The sequence below is a fragment of the Rhinoderma darwinii genome, chromosome 7 (genome assembly GCF_050947455.1).
Source record: "Rhinoderma darwinii isolate aRhiDar2 chromosome 7, aRhiDar2.hap1, whole genome shotgun sequence".
Lineage (NCBI taxonomy): Eukaryota > Metazoa > Chordata > Amphibia > Anura > Rhinodermatidae > Rhinoderma > Rhinoderma darwinii.
The window spans coordinates 74,310,769-74,332,170 of record NC_134693.1 but is presented as its reverse complement, the minus strand read 5'-3'; the positions used below and the strand labels follow the sequence as shown (position 1 = coordinate 74,332,170).

General features: G+C 43.0%; 1 protein-coding gene across 7 annotated transcripts in view; it reads right to left on the bottom strand.

Annotated features, from left to right (window-relative positions):
- The window catches only part of ATF7IP (activating transcription factor 7 interacting protein), a 106,527-nt gene that overhangs the window by 22,016 nt on the left and 63,109 nt on the right, over positions 1–21,402 (bottom strand). For 6 of the 7 annotated variants that reach the window (XM_075833551.1, XM_075833547.1, XM_075833553.1 and 3 more), the window contains 7 exons: positions 21,207–21,341; positions 21,035–21,100; positions 18,270–18,352; positions 15,629–15,714; positions 10,201–10,338; positions 4,015–4,626; positions 3,351–3,424 (listed from right to left, as the gene is read on the bottom strand). In XM_075833551.1, coding sequence (XP_075689666.1) covers positions 3,351–3,424; positions 4,015–4,626; positions 10,201–10,338; positions 15,629–15,714; positions 18,270–18,352; positions 21,035–21,100; positions 21,207–21,341 — 1,194 coding nt within the window. The remainder of the gene's footprint in view (positions 1–3,350; positions 3,425–4,014; positions 4,627–10,200; positions 10,339–15,628; positions 15,715–18,269; positions 18,353–21,034; positions 21,101–21,206; positions 21,342–21,402) is intronic. The other variant, XM_075833555.1, reaches the window with a different exon arrangement.

Here is a 21,402-nt window from a genome sequence, read left to right as displayed (position 1 = left end):
TTTCCGTCGATGTGGCCGTACGTGGGATTGATTTTTGCGGGACAATGTGTAGTTTTCATTAGTACTATTTTGGGGTACATAGGACTTATAGATGAACTTTTATTTTATTTTTTATGGGGGGAATGGGAGAAAAGAGAGAATTTTGCCGTTGTTTTTTGCGTTTTCTTTGGACGCCGTTCATCCGGCGGTTTAATTAATGTGTTCATTTTATTGGTCAAGTTGTTACGATCGCGGGGATACCATATATGTGTATGTGTGATTTGTTTTGACCGTTTTATTAAATAAAACCACTTTTTGGGGCAAAAAAGTTGTTTTATTTGACTTTGACTGTAATTTTTTTTATTTTTTTTTTCACAAACTTTATTTAACGGTTTTACTTTTTTTTTTTTAGTCCCACCAGGGGACTTCACTATACGATATGCCGATCGCATATATAATGCTTTGGTATACTTCGTATACCAAAGCATTATTGCCTGTCAGTGTAAAACTGACAGGCAACCTGTTAGGTCATGCCTCTGGCATCGCCTAACAGGCAGATGCTGAAGACAGACCTGGGGGTCTTTGTTAGACCCCCGGCTGTCATGGAAACCCGACGGCGACCCGCGATTTGTTTGCGGGGGCGCCGATCGGGAGACAGAGGGAGTTCCCCCCTCTGTCAAACACATTAAATGCCGCTGTCACTGTTGACAGCGGCATTTAATGGGTTAAACTGCCGGAATCGGCGCGTGCTTCGATTCCGGCAGTTGCAGCAGGAGCCAGGCTGTGTATAACAGCCGTGCTCCTGCCGCTGATCGCGTGGGTAAACTGTCAGTACCCGCGCGATCACAGGACGGATATATCCGTCCTCCTGCGCGAACTAGCAGCTGCTGAGGACGGATATATCCGTCCTTCGGCGTTAAGGGGTTAAATGGATCTGATGGTAAAACAGATCGTAATACCCCACAAATAGTTACTATTTCACATACCGTATTTTTCGGACTATAAGATGCAGTTTTTAGCAAGAATAAATGTATGGCGCTGACACATGCGCTGAGCCCGCTCCATACACATGCTGCTCTAACGGCCAGGAACCGTGATGGCGCTGTTCTTGGCTGTTTAACTAGATAAATGCCGCGGTCAATAGCGACCGCGGCATGTATAGTGGTTTTTCCATGAAGGACATTTATGGCATAAATGTCAGATAGATGCGGGTCCCACCTCAGGGAATTTATCTAACTTTTTTTTTACACATTTTATTAGTCCCCCTAGGGGGCTTGAACCAGCGATCATTAGATCTCTGCTACAGTACACTGCAATACTAAAGTATTGCAGTATATTGTCATTTTTATAGGCTCCTGTAACAGCGCGATCACTGTTCCAGTCCGTTAGTCACGGGTGTCAGCTGTAACACACAGCTGACACTCCATAAATCACCCCCCCCCCCCGCACCACAACATGAAATTAAAACGTGGTGCGCAAAGGGGTTACTGCGCAGCGTACGGTGCAGAGTGAAAATGTGAATTTTCCACCGATATGTCATTTTAGAGCACAATATGTTGTGCCCAGTTTGTGGCACTGAAGATAAATACCTCATAAAATGTTAAAATCGGGTTCTCCCGGGTATGGCGATGTCATATCTGTGGACGTAAACTTCTGTTTAGGCATGCTGTAGGGCTCAGAAGGGAGGGAGCGCCATTTGGCTTTTGGAGAGCATATTTTGCTTGGTAGTTTATAACGTGGGGGCATATACAAGATGTGCGGGGCACATCAGGGTATAATAGGGTAAATAAATAATAATTCATAGATGTGTGGCCTGTGTCGAGCTGATAAATGGTGCCCGATCTTATCCGCTTTTCAAACACACTGCACATTTTGGGTCGCCATATTCTGAGAGCCAGAACCTTATTTTTTTCTCCACCGGAACCGTGTGAGTGCTTTTTTTGTTGTGGGACAATCTGTAGTTTGCATTGGTTCCATTTTGGGGTAGATGCGATTCTTTGATCACTTTGTATTCCATTTTTTGGCAAGCAAGGCGACCAAAAACGTGTTTTCTTTATTTGAGCTACAAGTTACAATTTTACTTTATTCTGTGTGTCGATACGATTACGGCGATACCATACGTATATAGCTTGTGGTTTGCAGAGATTGCGCAATAAAATATATATTTTTTTCTATATAAAATAATTTCTTTTTTGTGTCACCAATATTCTGAGAGTCATAACTTTATTTTTCAGTCAAAAAAGCTGTGTAATGACTTGTTTTTTGCGGGACGGGTTGTAGTTTTTATTGGTACTATTTTAGGGTACATGCGGTTTTTTGAATCACTTTTTATTCTATATTATTCTATATTTTGGGAGGGGTGGTGACCAAAAAAATAGGGATTCTGGCATTGATCACCATGCGGGAAAAATAATATTATAGTATTAACGATGGGCCGCTGATCGGAAACATGTAGCGCAGGGCAGACATCCTGCACAGTTAACCGTCACTGCTTGAACTGTTAAAGCGCGGACGTAACTGCACGCCCAGGTGCGGGAAAGGGTTAAAAAGGATAGAATCCTGGACGAGGAAAACCGCAAAGGGGGAAAACATGCGATCCTTACACCAACCAAGGTAAAACCTTCCATATACGATTGTAAATGCAGGCTGAAAATATCTATCTGATGTTAAGCACAATGAGGATAATACTATACGAAAAACCACAAGCCCTCAGAAAGGCGGCTTAAACAGCCACACCTTTAGACAAAGCGACCTTAAATTCTGGTGAAAGAGAGGTCTCTGAGAGAGAAGGTCAGGATGGAGAGGTAGGGGCCACGAGACATCGGCCAATAGGGACACGAGGTCACCAGAACGTCAGGAATCTCTTCCACCTTGACCCGTTGGAGGAGCTGCGGCAGGAAAGGCAAAGGAGGGAAGACACAGGAAAACAGAAGTACGACCATGACACCAGGAGAGCGTCCACAGCGCAGGCCTCAGGATCCCTAGCACGGGAGAAGTGTCTGCCTCCTATGACACTAAGTGAAGGCTGAATAGATCAGTGTCTGTGGGCAGGTTATATCCTGTAGGAGGAGTCACTTTTTTGTTTCAGTGTCAAGCCCCCTGGTGGCAAAAGCATATACTCACGGTCTCTGTCCCCCAATGTAACCAACAAGGGAACACAGTTGTGAGTAGTACATTTGATATTTTACTATAGACTTTAATGTAATATCTGGCCGCAATAATAAAAGCACCACAAAACGCTATTAAAAATGGCATACAAAACAAAGTAAAACGCAGCAAAACACTGCGAACCTAGCCTAATAAATATATTATATTCAGAAACTAACAGCTTTGAATTTGGTAATAAATAAAAAGTTAGTCAGTCAACATACCATTGCACTGTTGTCAGCTGAGCAGCGTTTGTTTGAAGCAGTCTCTGCTGTTGGTGTCCGGTTAGTCTGTAGGTCTGCAAATTAATTGCAATACTATTTAAAGGCAACAAGAAAAATTAAGCTACGTTGTAAAACAAGAAACCGGATCCAGCAAATCTATCTGGATCCTGTTTGACAGGAGAAAAAGAAAAAGAAAAAGAAAAAGAAAAAGAAAGAAAGAAAGAAAGAAAGAAAGAAAGAAAGAAAGAAAGAAAGAAAGAAAGAAAGAAAGAAAGAAAGAAAGAAAGAAAGAAAGAAAGAAAGAAAGAAAGAAAAGAGAGAGACACAGCATACTTCAGCAGGATGGGCAAAATGTGATATGAACTGTAACTAATGTGCATACTTTCACTGGGCAGGAAAGTACATGGACAAATTATTGAGTAACCTTTTAAGCCACTTAAATTTTTTCTGATCTTCCTGAAATATATATCTGGTATTAGCATTATTGGCCCTCTTATTATACATATTATTGTGGTAGACAGAAGCAGTTATCAGCAAATGCCGCATTCTATTCAGTAGACTTAAAACGCATTTTACTCTCAGAATGGAACACAAACTTTTACCTTGCTAATGTCCCAATTCCACGAAATCTTTTTTAGTAACATAATAAAACAAATCTACTCACCTGATCTATTTCCAGAAGGCGATTCAGTTGTGGCAGAGTTGTTAAATGCAGGCACCGTTGATTTTAATTGTGCAATATTTCGATTACTTGCTTGATTATACACACCAGAAGTAACATTTGGCAAGGATTGCCTGGAGGATAAAGCAACTGAATGTGATGTTGGCATAGCCTGCACAGCCATTGGGGAAGAAAGTGAACTAACTGTAGAATTTCGTTGGATGCTCGAACTGGCCATTGAAGGGCTGTTCATTGTTTTAGTTACGGGTAGAGACACTGGTGTTTTTGTAAGATTATTGACTGTGGTCTGATTTTGTACTGGGATAAACTCAACATTGCCAGATTGCTGATTAGTCACCAATGTCCCTGTTGCACCTTGTAGCATCTGCGACTGAGAAGGTACAGCAACTGGAACATGGAGAATGACGGGCAAAGACTGAAGAGACATAGACATTTGCTGGCTGTTGCTAGTAGACACCTGGGTGTTTCCAACAACTGTTGCAGTAGTAGAAGCAGGAAGTACCGAAGTCATAACTGGGGCTGAAGTAACCGGTGGTGTAGATTTGGACTGACTGTTTAGAGTATTTTGAGATGCTCCAATACTGGAAGCATTAACTGTAAAAAACAAAGAAATTAGCATTACCACAAATCACAACCTTTGGACTGAATATTAGAAATGAGACATTATTTATGTAAAGGGATTCGGTCACCAGAAGTTGCCCTATAAAAGCAGCACCACAGTAAGATAGCGTAGCCTCATCTGAATATAATGCGGTTTTCCTTTTTCAGATGGTCCGTTGCAGAAAATGTTTGTACTTACTAGTAAAAATCCCTTTCGTTGAATTTACTGGGGGACACAATACCATGGGTATAGGCCGCTGTCACTAGGAGGTTGACATTAGGTTAATATATATATTAAAAATAAATAAAATAAATAAATAAATAATGGGCTATACCCTCTGCTGAGCACTCAGCTCCTCAGTTTGTACCAAGAGCAGGAGGAGAGCAGAGAAGGTTTAACATAATATAGGTTTCCAAATGGAAAAGAAACCTTAAGAAGCCTAAAAATGTAACTAAAAAGAAATAGGGCAGGACTTGTGTCGCCTAGTGAATTCAACAAGAAAGGGATTTTACTGGCAAGTACAAAAATCCTATTTTGTCGTTAAAGTATTCACTGGGGGATACAGTACCATGGGATGTCCTAACGGAGTCCCTTAGGGTGGATAAAATGAATCATAGCCATGTGAGCAGCCTAAACCACAGCTGCGTGCAACACCATCCGACCCAAACGGTCATTGGTAGAAGAAGCCAAGGAATGGATCTGGTAAAACCTCGAAAAGGTATGTAACGAGGCCCAGGTGGCGGCCTTACAGAACCAAAGGGCAGAAGCCTGACACCACCACAGAGGGCCCAACTGCCCTAGTAGAGAGTGAGCAGTAACCCAAAAGGGAAGTTCCCTACCCATGGCAGAGTAGACCCTTATAATGGCCAAACTGATTCAGAAAGCAATGGTGGCTTTTGAAGCAAGACCTCCCTTATGAGGACCCTCTGGAACAACAAAAAGGGTCTTTCGGAAGGAATCCGTGGCTTCAATATATATCCGAAGGGGGGGGGGGGGGTCGAACAAAATCCAGACAGTGTAAGGCACATTCCCTCGGATAAGAAAGATTTGGACAAAACGAGGGAAGGACAATGTCGTCATTAAGGTAGAAGGAATAGACCACCTTAGGCAGGAAGGATGGTACCGTACGAAGAACCACCTTGTCCTTATGGAAAATCGTAAGCGGATGTTTGCAGAACTAGGCTGCCAGGTCAGAAACTCTACGGATAGAGGTGATCGCCACAAGGACAACCACCTTACAGGATAAGACCCTAAGAGAAACTTCTCGCAAGGGTTCAAAAGGGGCAGTCTGGAGAGCATCAAGGACCAGGTTGAGATCCCGAGACTCCAAAGTAGACCGGTATGGAGGAGCACAGTGTGTATTAATTGTAGCGCGAAAAGCCAAAGTGCGCTCGAAAAGAATAAATAGGGCTGAGACCTGCCACTTTAGGGTAGCCAATCTGAGTCCCTGATCCAAACCCACCTTGTGGAAAGCCAGATTTCGTGGGATGAAAAAACAGAGCAGGTGGAAATTATGGGATTCACACCACCTAAAATAAGCCAACCACGTACGATAGTAAATCCATAAGGGATTGACAAAGGGTTACCCCTGAGAAATGTTGGGGGAAGGACACCCACCACAGCAGTTCCATCTTGACTGAAGGGGGCAGATAGATAGTCAGATCCAAGGAGTCCGGAAACGTGACAGAATTGCCAGATGTAGAGATCGGGAGTGAAACTGAGCAAATGGAACTGCCTCGAAGGTTGAGACTATCGTCCCCAGGACTTACATGCAGAAGGGGATGGAACAAGGAACATTCCTGCGGAGTACTTTCACTCCCTGTCTAAGAGTGGTGATCTTCTCCTTGGGCAAGAATATCCCAACTGCCTGTGTATCCAGGACCATCCCTAGAAACTCCATTCTCCGAGAAGGAGTGAGAGTTGTGCTGTTGATCAGCCATCCGAATCTTTGAAGACAATCCAGGGTATTGTTAAGACGGTCCAAATTCTCCTGTTTGGAAGATGCCTTCACCAGAAAGTCATCCAAGTATGGGATAACCGCTATCCCCCTGGATCTGAGGAGAGCCGTGTGCACCCCCATGACCTTAGTGAAGACCATTGGAGCCATGGCCAGCACAAAGGGAAAAGCCACAAACTGGAAATGCTCGGAACCCACCAGTAAGCGCAGAAAATGCTGATGTACTCGAGCAATGGGAACGTTAAGATAGGCATCCTTGATGTCTATTGAGAACAGGAACTAGTCCATTTCCAACGCAGCCACGACTGATCACAGGGACTCCGTGTGAAACCTTCTGATCTTCACGTTGGTTGAGACGTTTCAAATCCAAAATGGGTAAAAAGGATCCTTCCTTCTTTGGTACGATAAAGAGATTTGAATAAACCCTTTGAGAAGTTCTGGTGTTGACACTGGAACAATTACTCCTTGTTGGAGGAGACCTTGAATGGCTTCAGAAAAATCTTGGGCCCTGGAGCGGTGTCAACAAGAAAAAACACCCGGGAGGGCGAAAAGAAAACCACCTTGTAGCCCGTCGACACAAGTTCTTGCACCCCCTTCAACGTTTTCGAGCCATGTCGTCTGGAAGGAGAGCAGCTGTGCCCCCACCCAAGAGAGCAGCTTAAGTGAGGGCAAACCTTCAGGCTGTGTGAGCCCGCAAGGCCGGAGCAGGTCTGGCGGGTCTGTCGCAGGGCTGCCAGGAGTTTCCAGATTAGGAGGAGGACCTCTGCATCCGAAAGGGGCGGGAGTCCAGAGTGTGGCTTCTGACGTGGAGTCGAGTTCTGAAATGAACAAAACCACCTTTGTCTTCTGGCTGAGAGAACTGGGCGGCGCCTTTGACGACGTTGTGGCAATAAGGTGCTCCGTCCTGCTGTAGCCTCAGAAAGGAGTTGGACCAGGTCAGGACCGTACAGGCGATCCTGGGCAAACGGGAGGACAAAAACCTTCTTCCTAGAGCCTTCCTAGTCTAAACAGCTCTGCAGATACCCACCGCATTAGCCATGGCCAAAGCCGACCATTGGACAGCTTGGACAGAGACGTGTCAGACATATTTAACATCTCAAAAAACTGTGAGGCTAGCAAGGAGGTAGCCACTTGAGTCCTCTGAATCAATTGCGTCCAGTAGATGATTAGCTAGTTCAATACTAGCCGAGCTGACCCAATATGCGGCAAAAGACTGTCTGATGGAATCCGCAGCCATGCTGAAAGTGGCCTTTCAAAAAACAAGGAGAGGACCCAGGTATCTGGTGGGCTGAGATACACACAAAAACACATCAATATTGCCAAAGGCAAAAAGATTAGCCCTTGTTTCCCAGACACCTATTGAATGCTTACTAGTATTGTGGCGTATAGCTTTATTTGGATAACTATAAGCATACAAATGAAGATTAAAAACCCAATGTGAACTGAGAAGCCTCCATACAATGATACTAATGATATTTCGTAGTCCGTACCGTCTAAGTGCAAAATCAAACCACCCTCTCTGGTGGCCGCACTACCTGTATAAAACTACTAAGATTTGCGGCTGCAGTCCGCTTGAGTAGGGACTTAGAATTATCAGAACACATTAATTTCAAAATTGAAATAGCCCCCCCCCTATGCCTTTGGCATAGACTCCTCTTTGACATCAATTGGATCTTTTAAGGTGGAGGAATCCGCAGCCGGTAAGGTAGTATTTTCATAAAGCCGGGCCATGGGAGCATCTACCTTGCGGTGAACTGACCATTTGCAAATACACTCAGAGAATGGGAACATATAGTTCACACTCCGACACATGCATAGACCGGTCAGGGTGTTTCTATGCATCAGAAAGCTGCTAGTCAGTGGCGATGCAATAACAATTTATCTTGAGGGGATTCAGTAGGATCATCTTCAATTTTAAGGATCTCCCTCAACACCTAAATGAGGTCCTTCATTGCAGGAGTGGATTCACTTCTGTTACACTCAAGCTCCGAATCAGAGCGAGGCGTTCCCCTGAAGCAGCTAGTTCAGACATATCTTTTGAATCAAGGACTCAAAGAGACCTCCAGCATTATTTGTCCAAAGAGAAATCAGATGAGGAATGAAATTCTTGATTTCTTGGCCCGTTTGTGGGATGCACTAGGAGAACTAGAACGAGTGCGATCAAGTGAAGAATGCATGGGGGCCTGAATAGGCTCTGGGGCTTGAGAGGGGCCAGACACCTGAGTTGCTAGCGGCTGAGGAAGGCCTAAGAGAGGCCTGGGTGAGAAAAGTCGCCCATTGGGGGGATGATATGCTGACCAGCCGTAGGAGCTGGGAATACCTGCGGCGGTTTAGGCGGAGGCCACTGAACGCAGACAGGGTCAGCCTGCACGCATGAAAACTTTGCAAAGTGCATTAAAATGGCAGGGGGGGGTGGTTGGGGTCGTTAGAACCTTGCTCTTTGAAGACATCATCATGAGACCTTAACAAAGAAGTATCCAAAAATATATATATATATAGCCAGGAGCTATCCTACCCCATAAGTTCTGTGTTCCCCGAGAAGCAGAAAAAGTTCCCAGCGTTGTATGAATTCTGCGCACCAGCTCAGTATACTGTGGCGTTCACTACCAGTGAGAGACTGAAAACAGCACATGAGGAAAGCAGAAAACCCACGCCGCGGTGGTTGGACAGGGAGGGCATGAGACTCGGATCCCGCCCAAGAGCGCAAGAAGCCGGCGGGGCGGGGAGGAGACTGGGCGGGAGCGCGAGGCCAGCTTGCAGCCTAGCGGAGAACTGAAGCCGGGGCCTAATTTAATGGCGCTGCCGGCAGAAAACTAATGCATGACCTGGGATTGCTGGAAGATCGTACAGTAACTGTGTCCCCTGCAACTGCTGACTCATAAGGGTTAAAAAACCATTAGGAAGGATACAGCACCTAAGAGAAAACTTCTTCCTTATGCAATGCGCAGATTACGTCACGCTAATCCATGCGCAGTGTGACGTAAATCGGGGCTTGCACAGTAGAGCGGACTCGACCTATGAAACTTCAGTGGCCCTGTCAATCAGAGAAGGAAGGGAGGGCGGAAGGAAGAGGAACGAAATGGACTGGGGAGAGAACGTAGTGCTTTTTGGAGCAATGGTGATGCCCTCATTGCTCATTTGCATATTACAAATAAAATTATATTTCTGCAACGGAGCCACGCATCTGAAAAAGGAAAACAGCATTATATTCAGGTGAGGCTACCCTATTCTTACTGGGCTACTGCTTTTATAGGGCAATTTCTGGTGCCTGAATCCCTTCAAAGAGGAATTGTTAGCTCTCCTGACATGTCTGTTTCATTAAATCCATGTATTACCCATAAAATAACAATTCTGTCATTCTCCTTGTCAAAGGGGCACGTTCCGACACAGTGAGCACTGATTGGACCGTGTCACATTGGAAATCCCCACTTGTCAATTCATACATTTGTAGGAGGAATAACAGAGGAACTGTACAAGAAAATATGCTCCAAAATCACTATTTTATGGGGAATACAAGTGTGTTTTAAAACAGACATTTTAGGAGAACTTACAGGTCCTTTTTAAGCTCAATTAAACAAAATAAATATCGCTTATCAATAGTCTAACTTACTTTTCTGCTGAATTAATTTCCAGTCAGGAGGTGGCCGGGTTTGGAGGGTGTTATTGACAGGAGACTGGTTCACAGGCATCTGTGTGGTGTTTGATGTGCGAGGTGTTAAATTAGAAGAGCTCGGTGCAGGAGACTGAACTAAAAAAAACAAATAAACGTATGAGCGGTTTTCAAAACATAAAATTTGATACAAAATTTACTTCAACCCTTTCCCGACCTATGACAAAAATGAATATCATGGTCAGGTGCTACTTCCCGCACGAGAATGTTCATTTCGTCAGTAGTTCAAACGGTCACTCTGTGTAAACACTCGTTACTTAGCGTACTTTTATTTCATGTTTGCGATATAGAAAGGAATAAAAATAAAAAAAATACAAAATTGTAATCATTGTTTAGTGTTCTAGGTAACTTTAGGGGTTGGCCGTTGATTTGTGTTAGATAGGTGTAGGGCTAATTCGGTACGTTTAAGGGTCTTGTATAAAAACTAAAAATATATTTTTTGTCGTTACACATTACGTAGTGGGAGATATATAGATATATATATATATATATATATATATATATATATATATATCTATATATCTATCACTGTGTAATGACAAAAAATATATACATTAGATTTAGAGCTAAAATAATGGCTCGCCGGACATTTACAGCTGAGGAAGCGTATGCGATGATCTGTTCTGATACAGACACCGCCAGCGGAAGTGAGGAGCTGTTTTTATGGTCGTCATCTAGTAGCGACAGTGATGAGCCCCAAGCACAGCGGAGCAGGCAGAGTCAAAGTCAGCCCAGCACAAGGGATACATGTGTGATCGATAAGGAGAACGGGGACCGAAAGTTACCAAGAGTGCTGCAAGTGAAGCTTTGGCCGGCAGCTTCAAAGAGATCAATGGGATTCTTCTGCGCATGCGCGAGCGTCTCTCCATTGATCTCTATGGAGATGCGGAACAGATAAGCAGGACACAGAAACCGGAAGTACAGGGTTCTCATGTAGCGCTTTGGGTAACATTCGGTCCTCTGTTCTCCTTATCCAAGCGGGCTGACCCCCAGCGATCTCACATGTAGCCCCTATCCTGTGGATAATGTGTTTTATGGCAAACCCCTTTAACGAGTTAAATGCAGCAGTCAATAGCGACCGCTGCATTTATAGGGGTTTTTCTATGAAGGACATTTATGACATATCCACAGGATATGTCATGAATGTCAGATAGATGCAGGTCCCACCTCTAGGACCGGCACCTATCTCTAGAAGGGGGCCCCCTAAACACCGTTCTAGCTTTCTGTGCTCACCCGGCCACTTGATTAAATGTGGAGTTACTGAAACAGCGTAACTCGCTGAGCTATGCTGTTTCCGTAACTCCCATAGAACTGAACAGTAGTTCCGGAAACAGCGTAGCTCGCATGCTATGCTGCTTCCGTAACTGCCATTCACAACTATGGGAGTTAGGGAAACCGCATAGCTCAGTGAGATAAATTTTTAGGAGTGTAAAAAAAATAAAATAATATATTTTAAAAAAAACAAAAAAAAACAAAAAACAGCTTTTCCCATTTTTCCCCAAGCACAATGTAAAAAATACAATAATTTGGTATCGCTGCATCCGTAAAAGTCTGATCTATTACAATATACCATTATTTAACTTGCACGGCGAGTTTAAAAATGTAAAACATCAAAATAGTTTTTTGGTCACCTTAGCGCTTAAAAAAATGAAATAAACAAAAGTGATCCAAAAAATCGTATGTACCAAATAATGGTGCCAATAAAACTACAGCTCGTCCCGCAAAAAATAAGCCCTCACACCATTCAATCGATGAAAAAAAAATACAAAAAAAAAATGTATGGCTCTCAGAATGTGGTGAAACCGGAAAAAAATTATTTGTTAACAAATAATTTATTCTATTTTCTATGGTCTAAAACCTGGGTACGTCTTATGGTCAGGTGCGTCTTATAGTCCGAAAAATACGGTAATAAGAAAATAGAGGGGTGGATGTTGCCAACCAAAGGCTGCAGCTCTATAGTGAGGTAAGTCAAGGGTCTGGTACAAAAAAAATATGGTAATCCATCTGGTGCAAATTTATAATCTGTATATAATTTTTAGGGAGGCAGGCAACAACGGACTTTACCTGAACTACCAGGAAAAAGTCATAAAAACTTACATTCGGAGATCAGGGTGGGGAGGCCAGCAGGGTGATTCCTGGACAGCATTTCCCTTCCTAAGGCCCCATGCACACAAACTGACTTTTGCAACCCCAATTCACCCGCAAATCTGCGGGTGAATTGAGGCCCCATTCATGCATGCATGGCCCAGGCTCATAGAAATGAATGCACGTGGCCTGCGATTTGCGGGCAGCCCGCGGGTGACACTCCGCGTCCGTCCTACCTGAAAAACACGGCCGTGCACATGGCTACGGTCGTGTGCATGAGGCCTAAGTACCCGCAACCGCTAAAAAGAGAGGTCCCCAAAAGAGGTGCCGTGTGTGTCCTAAATATGGAATTAGGAGGGACACAGGCGACTAATGTGAGTCTTGCCTAGACGAACCGGGCCTGTGCATGCGTAAGTGTTTCTGAATATATCATTCGTCAGTAGATTACTCGTTTTAGTTTTGTTTTTTGCAGATTTTATTATTTACACTCCTGTTTTGTTCCTTCAGACATTTCCATTATTTGATTTTCTGTTCCTTTTCACCCCATTCATTATCATTTTGGTCACTCTAAAACTAAAATTCTCATTATACCTAGAGGAAGAAGATCTTGTTTTTTTTTATAACTATTTTTCTTTGGCAGAACACCTCAAAGCGTCAATAAAATGGAACAAGCTAGAATTGTCGCATGAGGTTTTCCTTTTATTTTGTGAATTTCTAATAAGCGACCCGTTTCTTATCAATACACTATGGGCTTTATTTTTCTGGTGATTGTTTTTTTTGCGCACATTTCGGCCCCTAACTTGCCAGGCAGAAACCGTTTATGTTGTGTCACGTCACTTGGCAACATTCATCTCTCATATAGGGATTGATAGGGCTAAAGAGATGTCGTATGACCAATCCCTTTGAAAAAAAAAATATTTATTACATAGCCCTGCAAGTCTTATTGCACCCTGTAAACATGCTTGATCTGTCCAAACTTTTCTATCAGACCGTTAATAATTGCTACGGACTAATACAATAGCGGGACAACGGCTTTGTTAGCAGGACATAGTCACAAGCACAATAATTTCCATTACTTCTTGCCAAAGAATCTGCCATCAACATGTGCACTACAACCCAAGATAAATATCTTAAGGGGTAGAATTTTCAAATGGGGGTCACTTCTTGGGGCTGTCGTTCGGAGAGCTCAATGCCTTTGCATGCATGAAATGGGGCCCTGGCATTCATTAACTTGTGTCCTGGAAGCCAAAAGTGTGCTTCCTTCGTTCTAGGCCCAGCCATATGTCCAGTGAGCGGATTAGGGCCACAATGAAGAAATTTCTGAACACCGAAGAAATAGCAAAATAAAATGTGGGGTCCATTTCCTTAGTCTCCATTGCTTTGTACAAAATAATTGTCATGAAAGTGACATATTTGTTAAAAAAAATGCAAATTTCTATATTTCTGACTCGTTTTGCATTAAATCTGGGCTCTAAATACTCACTACATAATCATTAGATAAATACGTCAAGGGGTCTCGTTGTGTGAATGGGGTAATTTATGGGGAGTTTTTATCGTTCTGGCAGCTCAATGGATTGGGGCCTAAAACATTTTCAAGCACAACACATGTTCTGAAAGCCACCGGGTGCCCCCTTCCTTTTGGGCCTGGCTGTGTGTCCAGGCAGCGCATTAGGGCCACAATAGGGGTATTTTGGAACACAGGGGAAACAGGGTGATAGAATTTGGGGTGTGCTTTTTCATTTTCATGTTCGCTTTACAAAGAAATCGGTCTTTAAGATGATACATTTGTGAAAAAGGTTAAATATTTTTTTTCACCTTCTTTGCATGATTTCTTACAAAAAACAAAACGGTGCGGTCAAAAATTTACAACACTCCTTAATGGTGTACCTTAAGGGGTGTAGTTTTCAAAATGGGGTCATTTATCATTCGGACGCCTGTGAAAACTTGGCTTGGTGCAGGAAAACCAAAACGTACTTCAAAATGTATCAAATAATGAATAAATTTGTAAGCCTCCTAAATAGCTCAAAATGTTTTTTTCTTTTCTTCAAAAGTGTTGTCAAAATAGAGTAAAGAGATGGAAATATATAGATGTTTTTAAACAAAAATTGACAGTATGTACGAACGTGACATATTGCAGTTCAAAACAGGGAAAATTGAAAAAAAAATTTTATTAGTTGGATCAGTCTACTTTTACTACCTAAATAAAGCCCAACATGTGACGAAAAAACAATGTCAGAATTACTTGGATATGCAAAACTTTTAGAGTTATTCTATGACAAAGTCAGACATACCAGATTTGAAAAATCCGGCTTGGTCATTAAAGTCCAGACAGGCTGGGTCCTTAAAGGGAAGGAGTCATGAATTTTTTTTTATCATATTGCTCTTAGTATGATAAAAAAATAAAATTAATTTATTTGTGTTCGTGTGTTCTACTTTTTTTTTACTTCTCTATGGGGGCTGCCATTTTTTTTTTTCGTCTCTGTATGCGTCGATAAACGACACATACAGAGATGGTTTACGGCACATACATCCCCATAGAGAATGCAAACGGGTGCCGTTCCATTCACTACAGCGTACGCCGTCTGTGTGGGAACGGGGCATGCGCCGCTGCCACACAGACCAAAAGGACGGTCTTTGGCAGAGCGAAATCCGGCATCATTTTCATGTGGACCGGAAGCCGCGGCCGGACAGTAAGATGATGACTTCTGGCCGCGGCTTCCGGCCATATGTTCAAGGAAGCGAAGGCGCAAGGAATAGGAGCGGAGGCGGCAGGAGCAGGTAAGTTATGTTTGTATTGTGTTCGTGTATGTTAGTGTTATACTGTCTGCTGAGAACTGTATCTAATCCTCCTAGCACTGTGCAGTCGCTCAGAAAATGGCGGCACACATTCAAACCCCCTCCTTGACGATTCAAACCCCCTCCTTCTCCTGGCACTAGCCAGTATAAGGGAGGGGGGATTGTGTGAGGACACTAGAGAGTGTGTCTACTCCAAATTTGCAGTATAAAGCAATGAGGTTGCTTTACCACATTGACCATGCTGTAATTTTGGGAAGTGCTCCCTCTAGTGCCCAGCACATGGAAATGTTATCAATTAGAATCTAATTTATAATATTTCCTGACTTGTGAAAAAAATGTAAAAAATTAAAACCATGTGTAAACACTCAAATAATAATAGTTTAACTAAAAAAAAAAATTAAAACAAAATTTCTAGCGACACATTCCCTTTAAGGGGTTGATAACCATATTCAACAAAAACTTGTTTTATTCACATGTAGTGCATTACCTGCAGATGAAGACTGGACATTAACAGTAGCAGTATCTCCCACATTTCGCTTTGTTTCCAACATTTGCCTCACTGTGCCAGAATTTCTGTAGAACATTAAAGAGTATTGCATGATAAAAAGAACAGAACATTTGTTTTCCTACTAATGATTTGAGGATTTCTATCTCTGATGCCACAATATAAGCTTTATACTTTATACCGGATACCTTCTAAGACGCTCAGAAACGGTAGTCACGCAGAATCCAGCAATTTCAACTGGATTCAGATTTAAACAAAGATGCATCAGAAATTGTCAGATATTGTAAAGGGCCTTATTTTAGACAGAAAAATTGTATGCGGTGAAAATCATGGATGACAGTTTTTCCACCTATTCCACAATTTATTCAGTGTAAAAATAAATAATAATACTTTGAGAGAATGGCACAATTACCAGAATATTCTGCAGTGCTTTACAAATTGGGATAGTGGCAAAAAAGTCAAATGACAAGTATTCAAACCAAATGGACAAACAATGAGACAAAAGGAGAGAGGTCCCTGCCCATAAGAATTAGCAATATAAATGGAATAGAAGGAATGACTATGGAGATAAGCTACTCCTTTTATCCAGGGACCTGCCCCTTGTGTTGGGAAGGGGAATATTACGCAGCCTGAACCCGTCACCCAGCCAATATTTGAGCCAACAGGATATAAAGTTCAAGGTGATGCGACAAAGCTAGCTAGTTCAGAACAAAATTGAGTGGAGGGAGTTATGGAAAGCTCAGCTTGCGTACAGACCATGGATATAGGCATTCTTGAAAAAAGGAGTTTGTAGGGCGAAATGCTAATGGATAAGGAGAAGTCAGACAGGAGTGAATGGATGTAATAAGAGGAGAGTCATAGTTCATTAGCTGAACAAATGACAAGAGTGGGTTGGTAAACTGAAATGAGCTCTGAACACTAGTAGAAGGGTTTAAATTAAATTCTGAAAGAAATATGTAACTTATGTAATTAGTAAGGCCCCATGCACACGACAGCAAAAAACGGAGCCATTCACTTTCATTGAACACTGACACCTTTCCGTAGCACTACGGAACGGTGTCCGTGCTGCGGAAATGTTCCGGGAATTATGGAACATGTCCGTTCTTTCGCATTTTGCGGGCCATGCTCCCATACTTTGTATGGGAGCACGGCCCGAAAATGCGGCTGTCAGTCAGCGGCCGGCCGTGCCCGCAATCGCGGGCCGTGATTGCGGGCACGGTCGTGTGCATGGGGCCTGACAGAGCAGGGCTGGTAGTAGAACCGCTAGACAGAAAGAACGACCTGGCTGCTGTGTTCATAACAAAATTAAGCAGAAACAGTCCATTTAGTGAAGTGGTTGCCAAACTTTGAGGCCGGGACCCACTTTTAGCTGAGACTTGTTCGCGAACCCCCCCCCCCCCCCCCCCCAATTAGTTAGCTCTATTCAAAAGATAAGTCCTTGCAACATCAGACAACGATGATTGCATTTAAAACCAGAGAATACCATCCCAAAAAACTTATTCTCCATCTATTCGGCTTTTCAGCTGTATTTGGCCGCTCTGCGCCTGTCCTCCCGTATACTGCCCCCTCTGCGCCTGTCCTCCCGTATACTGCCCCCTCTGCGCCTGTCCTCCCGTATACTGCCCCCTCTGCGCCTGTCCTCCCGTATACTGCCCCCTCTGCGCCTGTCCTCCCGTATACTGCCCCCTCTGCGCCTGTCCTCCCGTATACTGCCCCCTCTGCGCCTGTCCTCCCGTATACTGCCCCCTCGGCGCCTGTCCTCCCGTATACTGCCCCCTCGGCGACTGTCCTCCCGTATACTGCCCCCTCGGCGCCTGTCCTCCCGTATACTGCCCCCTCGGCGCCTGTCCTCCCGTATACTGCCCCCTCGGCGCCTGTCCTCCCGTATACTGCCCCCTCGGCGCCTGTCCTCCCGTATACTGCCCCCTCGGCGCCGGTCCTCCCGTATACTGCCCCCTCGGCGCCTGTCCTCCCGTATACTGCCCCCTTGGCGCCTGTCCTCCCGTATACTGCCCCCTCTGCGCCTGTCCTCCCGTATACTGCCCCTCTGCAGCCAAATGCCCTGTATATATCTCCCATCATTCCTGTATATACCAGCCCGCCATCATCCCTGTATATAACCCCTCAGCGAGCATGACAGATTCCCTTTAAAGTGGTTGTCCAGAATTAAAAACAAAAAGGTTTTGTGAGGTATTGCAGCTCAGCCCTATTCACTTTATTGGAGCGGAGCTGCAATACTAGACAACCCACGGACAGCTGTGGTGCTGTATTTGGAAGAATGAAAGCATGTTTTTTCTAATTCTGGACAATTTCTTTAATTCTTGTATTACTTTTTATCTGCTTGCTGCTTAGTTACTAGTTCAGCTTTGTGAGAGAATGCACCTTGCTCCAATGTCAGGTTTCATAACGGTATTTCACCTTAGTATTGTAGCTTTTACAGCACAAGAACACGTGTCACACTACAGTTTTACTGTGTTTGTGCCGTACCCTCTTTTGTCATTTCTTGATCTCCCTGATATTTTTGCAAACTGGTGACATCTAATTATTTTTTCCCCAAGCCCCTTCTTCATTATACACAGGATATACCAATGGGGGTCCCAAACTCAGTAGCATTTAAGCTTACCTGTAATTCACTACATTCGTGCTTTGTACTAAATCGTTGACCACAGACTTCCCTGGTGATGCAGGCTGGTTGGTTGGGGCCTGCTTTTTAAGGGGAAAAAAAAAAAAAAGAAATATAATTCTGTTTCCACTTGTTTAGCATGACAGCACAGTTACAGTTACATTCTTATCTTAAAAGCGTCCCTATCATGTGGTCTTTTAGAGGAGACAAGATTAGACTGCGTAATTTTGTGATTAGTACAGGTTTCTTTGCCCACACAAGTGATTGTTGGATGTAATCGTCAATTCTTGAACGTAATCTATGAACGGCATTGTTTACATAGGACTGGCTGAACATACTTTCATTTGGTTGGAGGTTTGGGGGGTCTTAAAAGGGGTTGTCTCAGCATGGTAACCCCTTATTACACTGAAGTCCATCGGACAATCAGCTGTTACCACCCACCGGGGGAAACTAACTGGCCAACCATTTACTCAATCAGATTTGCTTCAAGATTAACTACAGTTTCAACAAACTTTTGATAAATCATAGAGTTTCAATCGGCGGTGGTCCAGGTGCCGAGACGCCCACAGTCCCTGGAATGAAAGTGCAGGAGCGCTTTGTTTCTTCGGCTCTGATCGGTGATCCCTATTAAGCTGAAGACAGATCTCATAGACGTTCTATGTGAACTATCTTCAGCCTGACGATGAGTGCTGATCACAGCCGAAAGTGCAGGGAGCTCAGCACTTCTGCACGTTCGTTTCAGTGACTCAACACCCGGACCCCCACCGATCCAAACTTTTGAGATGTCTCTATGACATATCAAAAGTTTGATGAAAGTGTAGTTCCTATTTAAGTAAATACAAACTACTAATGCACACTTATGTCATTTAGAGCTACAGAGATATTCTATATATCTATATATTTTACTAGGTACTCCTCATCTATCACATTCTATCATCAGATAAGTCATCCTGATTAATCCCTCAATGCACCATGACGTAACTGCACGTCATGGGCGGGGGGTGATTGACCGCAGCACTGGAGGCGTTATAAAGAGGGGGGCGGCCCCCTCTGACAGCTCGTCGGCCCCCACAACGCAATCGTTGGGTGCCGATGGTTGTCCTGGCAGTCAATGGGCCTATTGAAGGCCCCCAGGTCTGCCTTCACTCTGCCTCAGTTAAGCCGTGCCCCCGACAGAGCTTAACAGAAGCCTGTAAAAATGACAATATACTGCAATACATTAGTATTGCAGTGTATTTTTCAAGTGATCTAACGATCGCTAGCTCAAGTTCACTAGGGGGACTATTAAATGTGTTAAAAACAAAACAAAAAAAAACAGCACTTTTCCCATTAAATAAACAATCCGAACTATTACAATATAGCATTATTTAACGCGCACGGTAAGCACCATAAAAAGGAAGAAAAAAAAAAACATGCCAGAATCGCTGTTTTTCTGGTCAACTTAGAGGTGAAAAAATATTTAAAAATAAAATAAAAAATAAGTGTTCAAAAAGTCGTATGTACCATAAAATGGTGCCAATAAAAAGCATAGCTCGTGCCGTAAAAAAGAACTCACACCGCTCAACGGAAAAATAAATATAGCAAAAATTAAAAAAAAATTCTAACAGTTTTTAGTTTGTAAAAGGAGTAAAACATTAAAAAAAAGTATATAAATTTGGTATCACCGTAATCGTATTGACCAGTATAATAAGTTAATTGGTTGTTTACACCACATGCCGTAAGACAAAAAAAAGCAAAACCCAAAAGAAAATGGAGGAATCGCAGTTTTTTCCAATTCCACGTACATTATATGGTACTTTAAAGGCAACCTGTCACCAGCATTTCACCTATTAAACCAGCAATACCAGGTGGTAGTGGGTGAAAAATCATTTCTATATAACCTATAATTGTCTTCTTAGTCAGCTCTGTAGCTTTAGTATTCAGTTTTTCAGTGTCTCCACACCGTATGCTAATGAGCATAAAAGAGTCAAATCTTCGTTTGAAAAGAGTCAAATCTTCATTCCTGAAGTCTTTCCGAGTTGACCCCGCCTCCTTACTTTTGATTGACAGCTCCTCGCCTTAACCCAGCACAAAAAATACTGCGCTTGTGCATTGATGTCTTATTCTGGTGTGTGCGTACAAAGGGACACCGGATTATTACGATAAAAGGCGCAAAATGTTTGCAGACTGATATTTACAGTTGGAGGAGGAGTTTAGGAGAGGGGATAACGGCAATGAACTTTTGATAGCAGCGGTAACTGAGGGATAAGTAAAGTTCAATTGGTGAAATGCTGGTGACAGATTCCCTTTAAATGGTGCCAATAGAAACTACAACTCCTCCCGCAAAAAAACAAGCCTCTACACCACTCCATTGACGGAAAAATAAAAGCGTTATGGCTCATAGAACACGGGGAGTGTAAAACAAACTAAAAAATGTCCTGGACTATAAGGGGTTAACATATTATAATGAAAAAACAACCAAAACGGTATACAGATTCTGACACAAATGACTTAGCATTTTACAAAGTTTGACAAACTCGATCTAGATTTGTCAGTCTTTAAAACCCTGTAATTCCGATCTAATTAACAATAATGAATGTGCTCCGGCCCAGGAACCTCTTTCAAAACAGATTGCAATAAAAAGTAATAAGTTTACTTTTTACATTGAAGTCTATATAGTCCTTCTGTTCGAAGAGAGGAGATTATATAAGTTTCCTATTTAAATATAAAAAGTATAAAATACTTTAGTAAAATGCAAGAGAATGTGGCAGAATAATAGATTTTACCTCGGGTCTCTTTTTTAGGTCCTCTTTAGCTGCCCCAAAACGTTTTGTTAAGCGAGTAATTTTAGCCTTAAAAAGAAAAGAAAAAACAGTTTTAGCAAAACCTGAACTGCACCAAACATTGCAGCGAGGATAATAATACTCAATAGCGAGCAGAACTTGCCGAAAACATTACCTGCATGGAATGCAGAGAGGTCTCATGCTTCTTGCATTCAATGCTCTCCACTCTAGATTTCAGTTCAGCTATTGCTTTGTCGAAGTCTAAACACTGCAAGGCACTGAGCTTTTCTTCAAACATTCTCTGGATCACCTAAGAGGAAACAATAATGTAAGATTTAACAGTCTACGGGTGCAGTAAACTATATATGCCA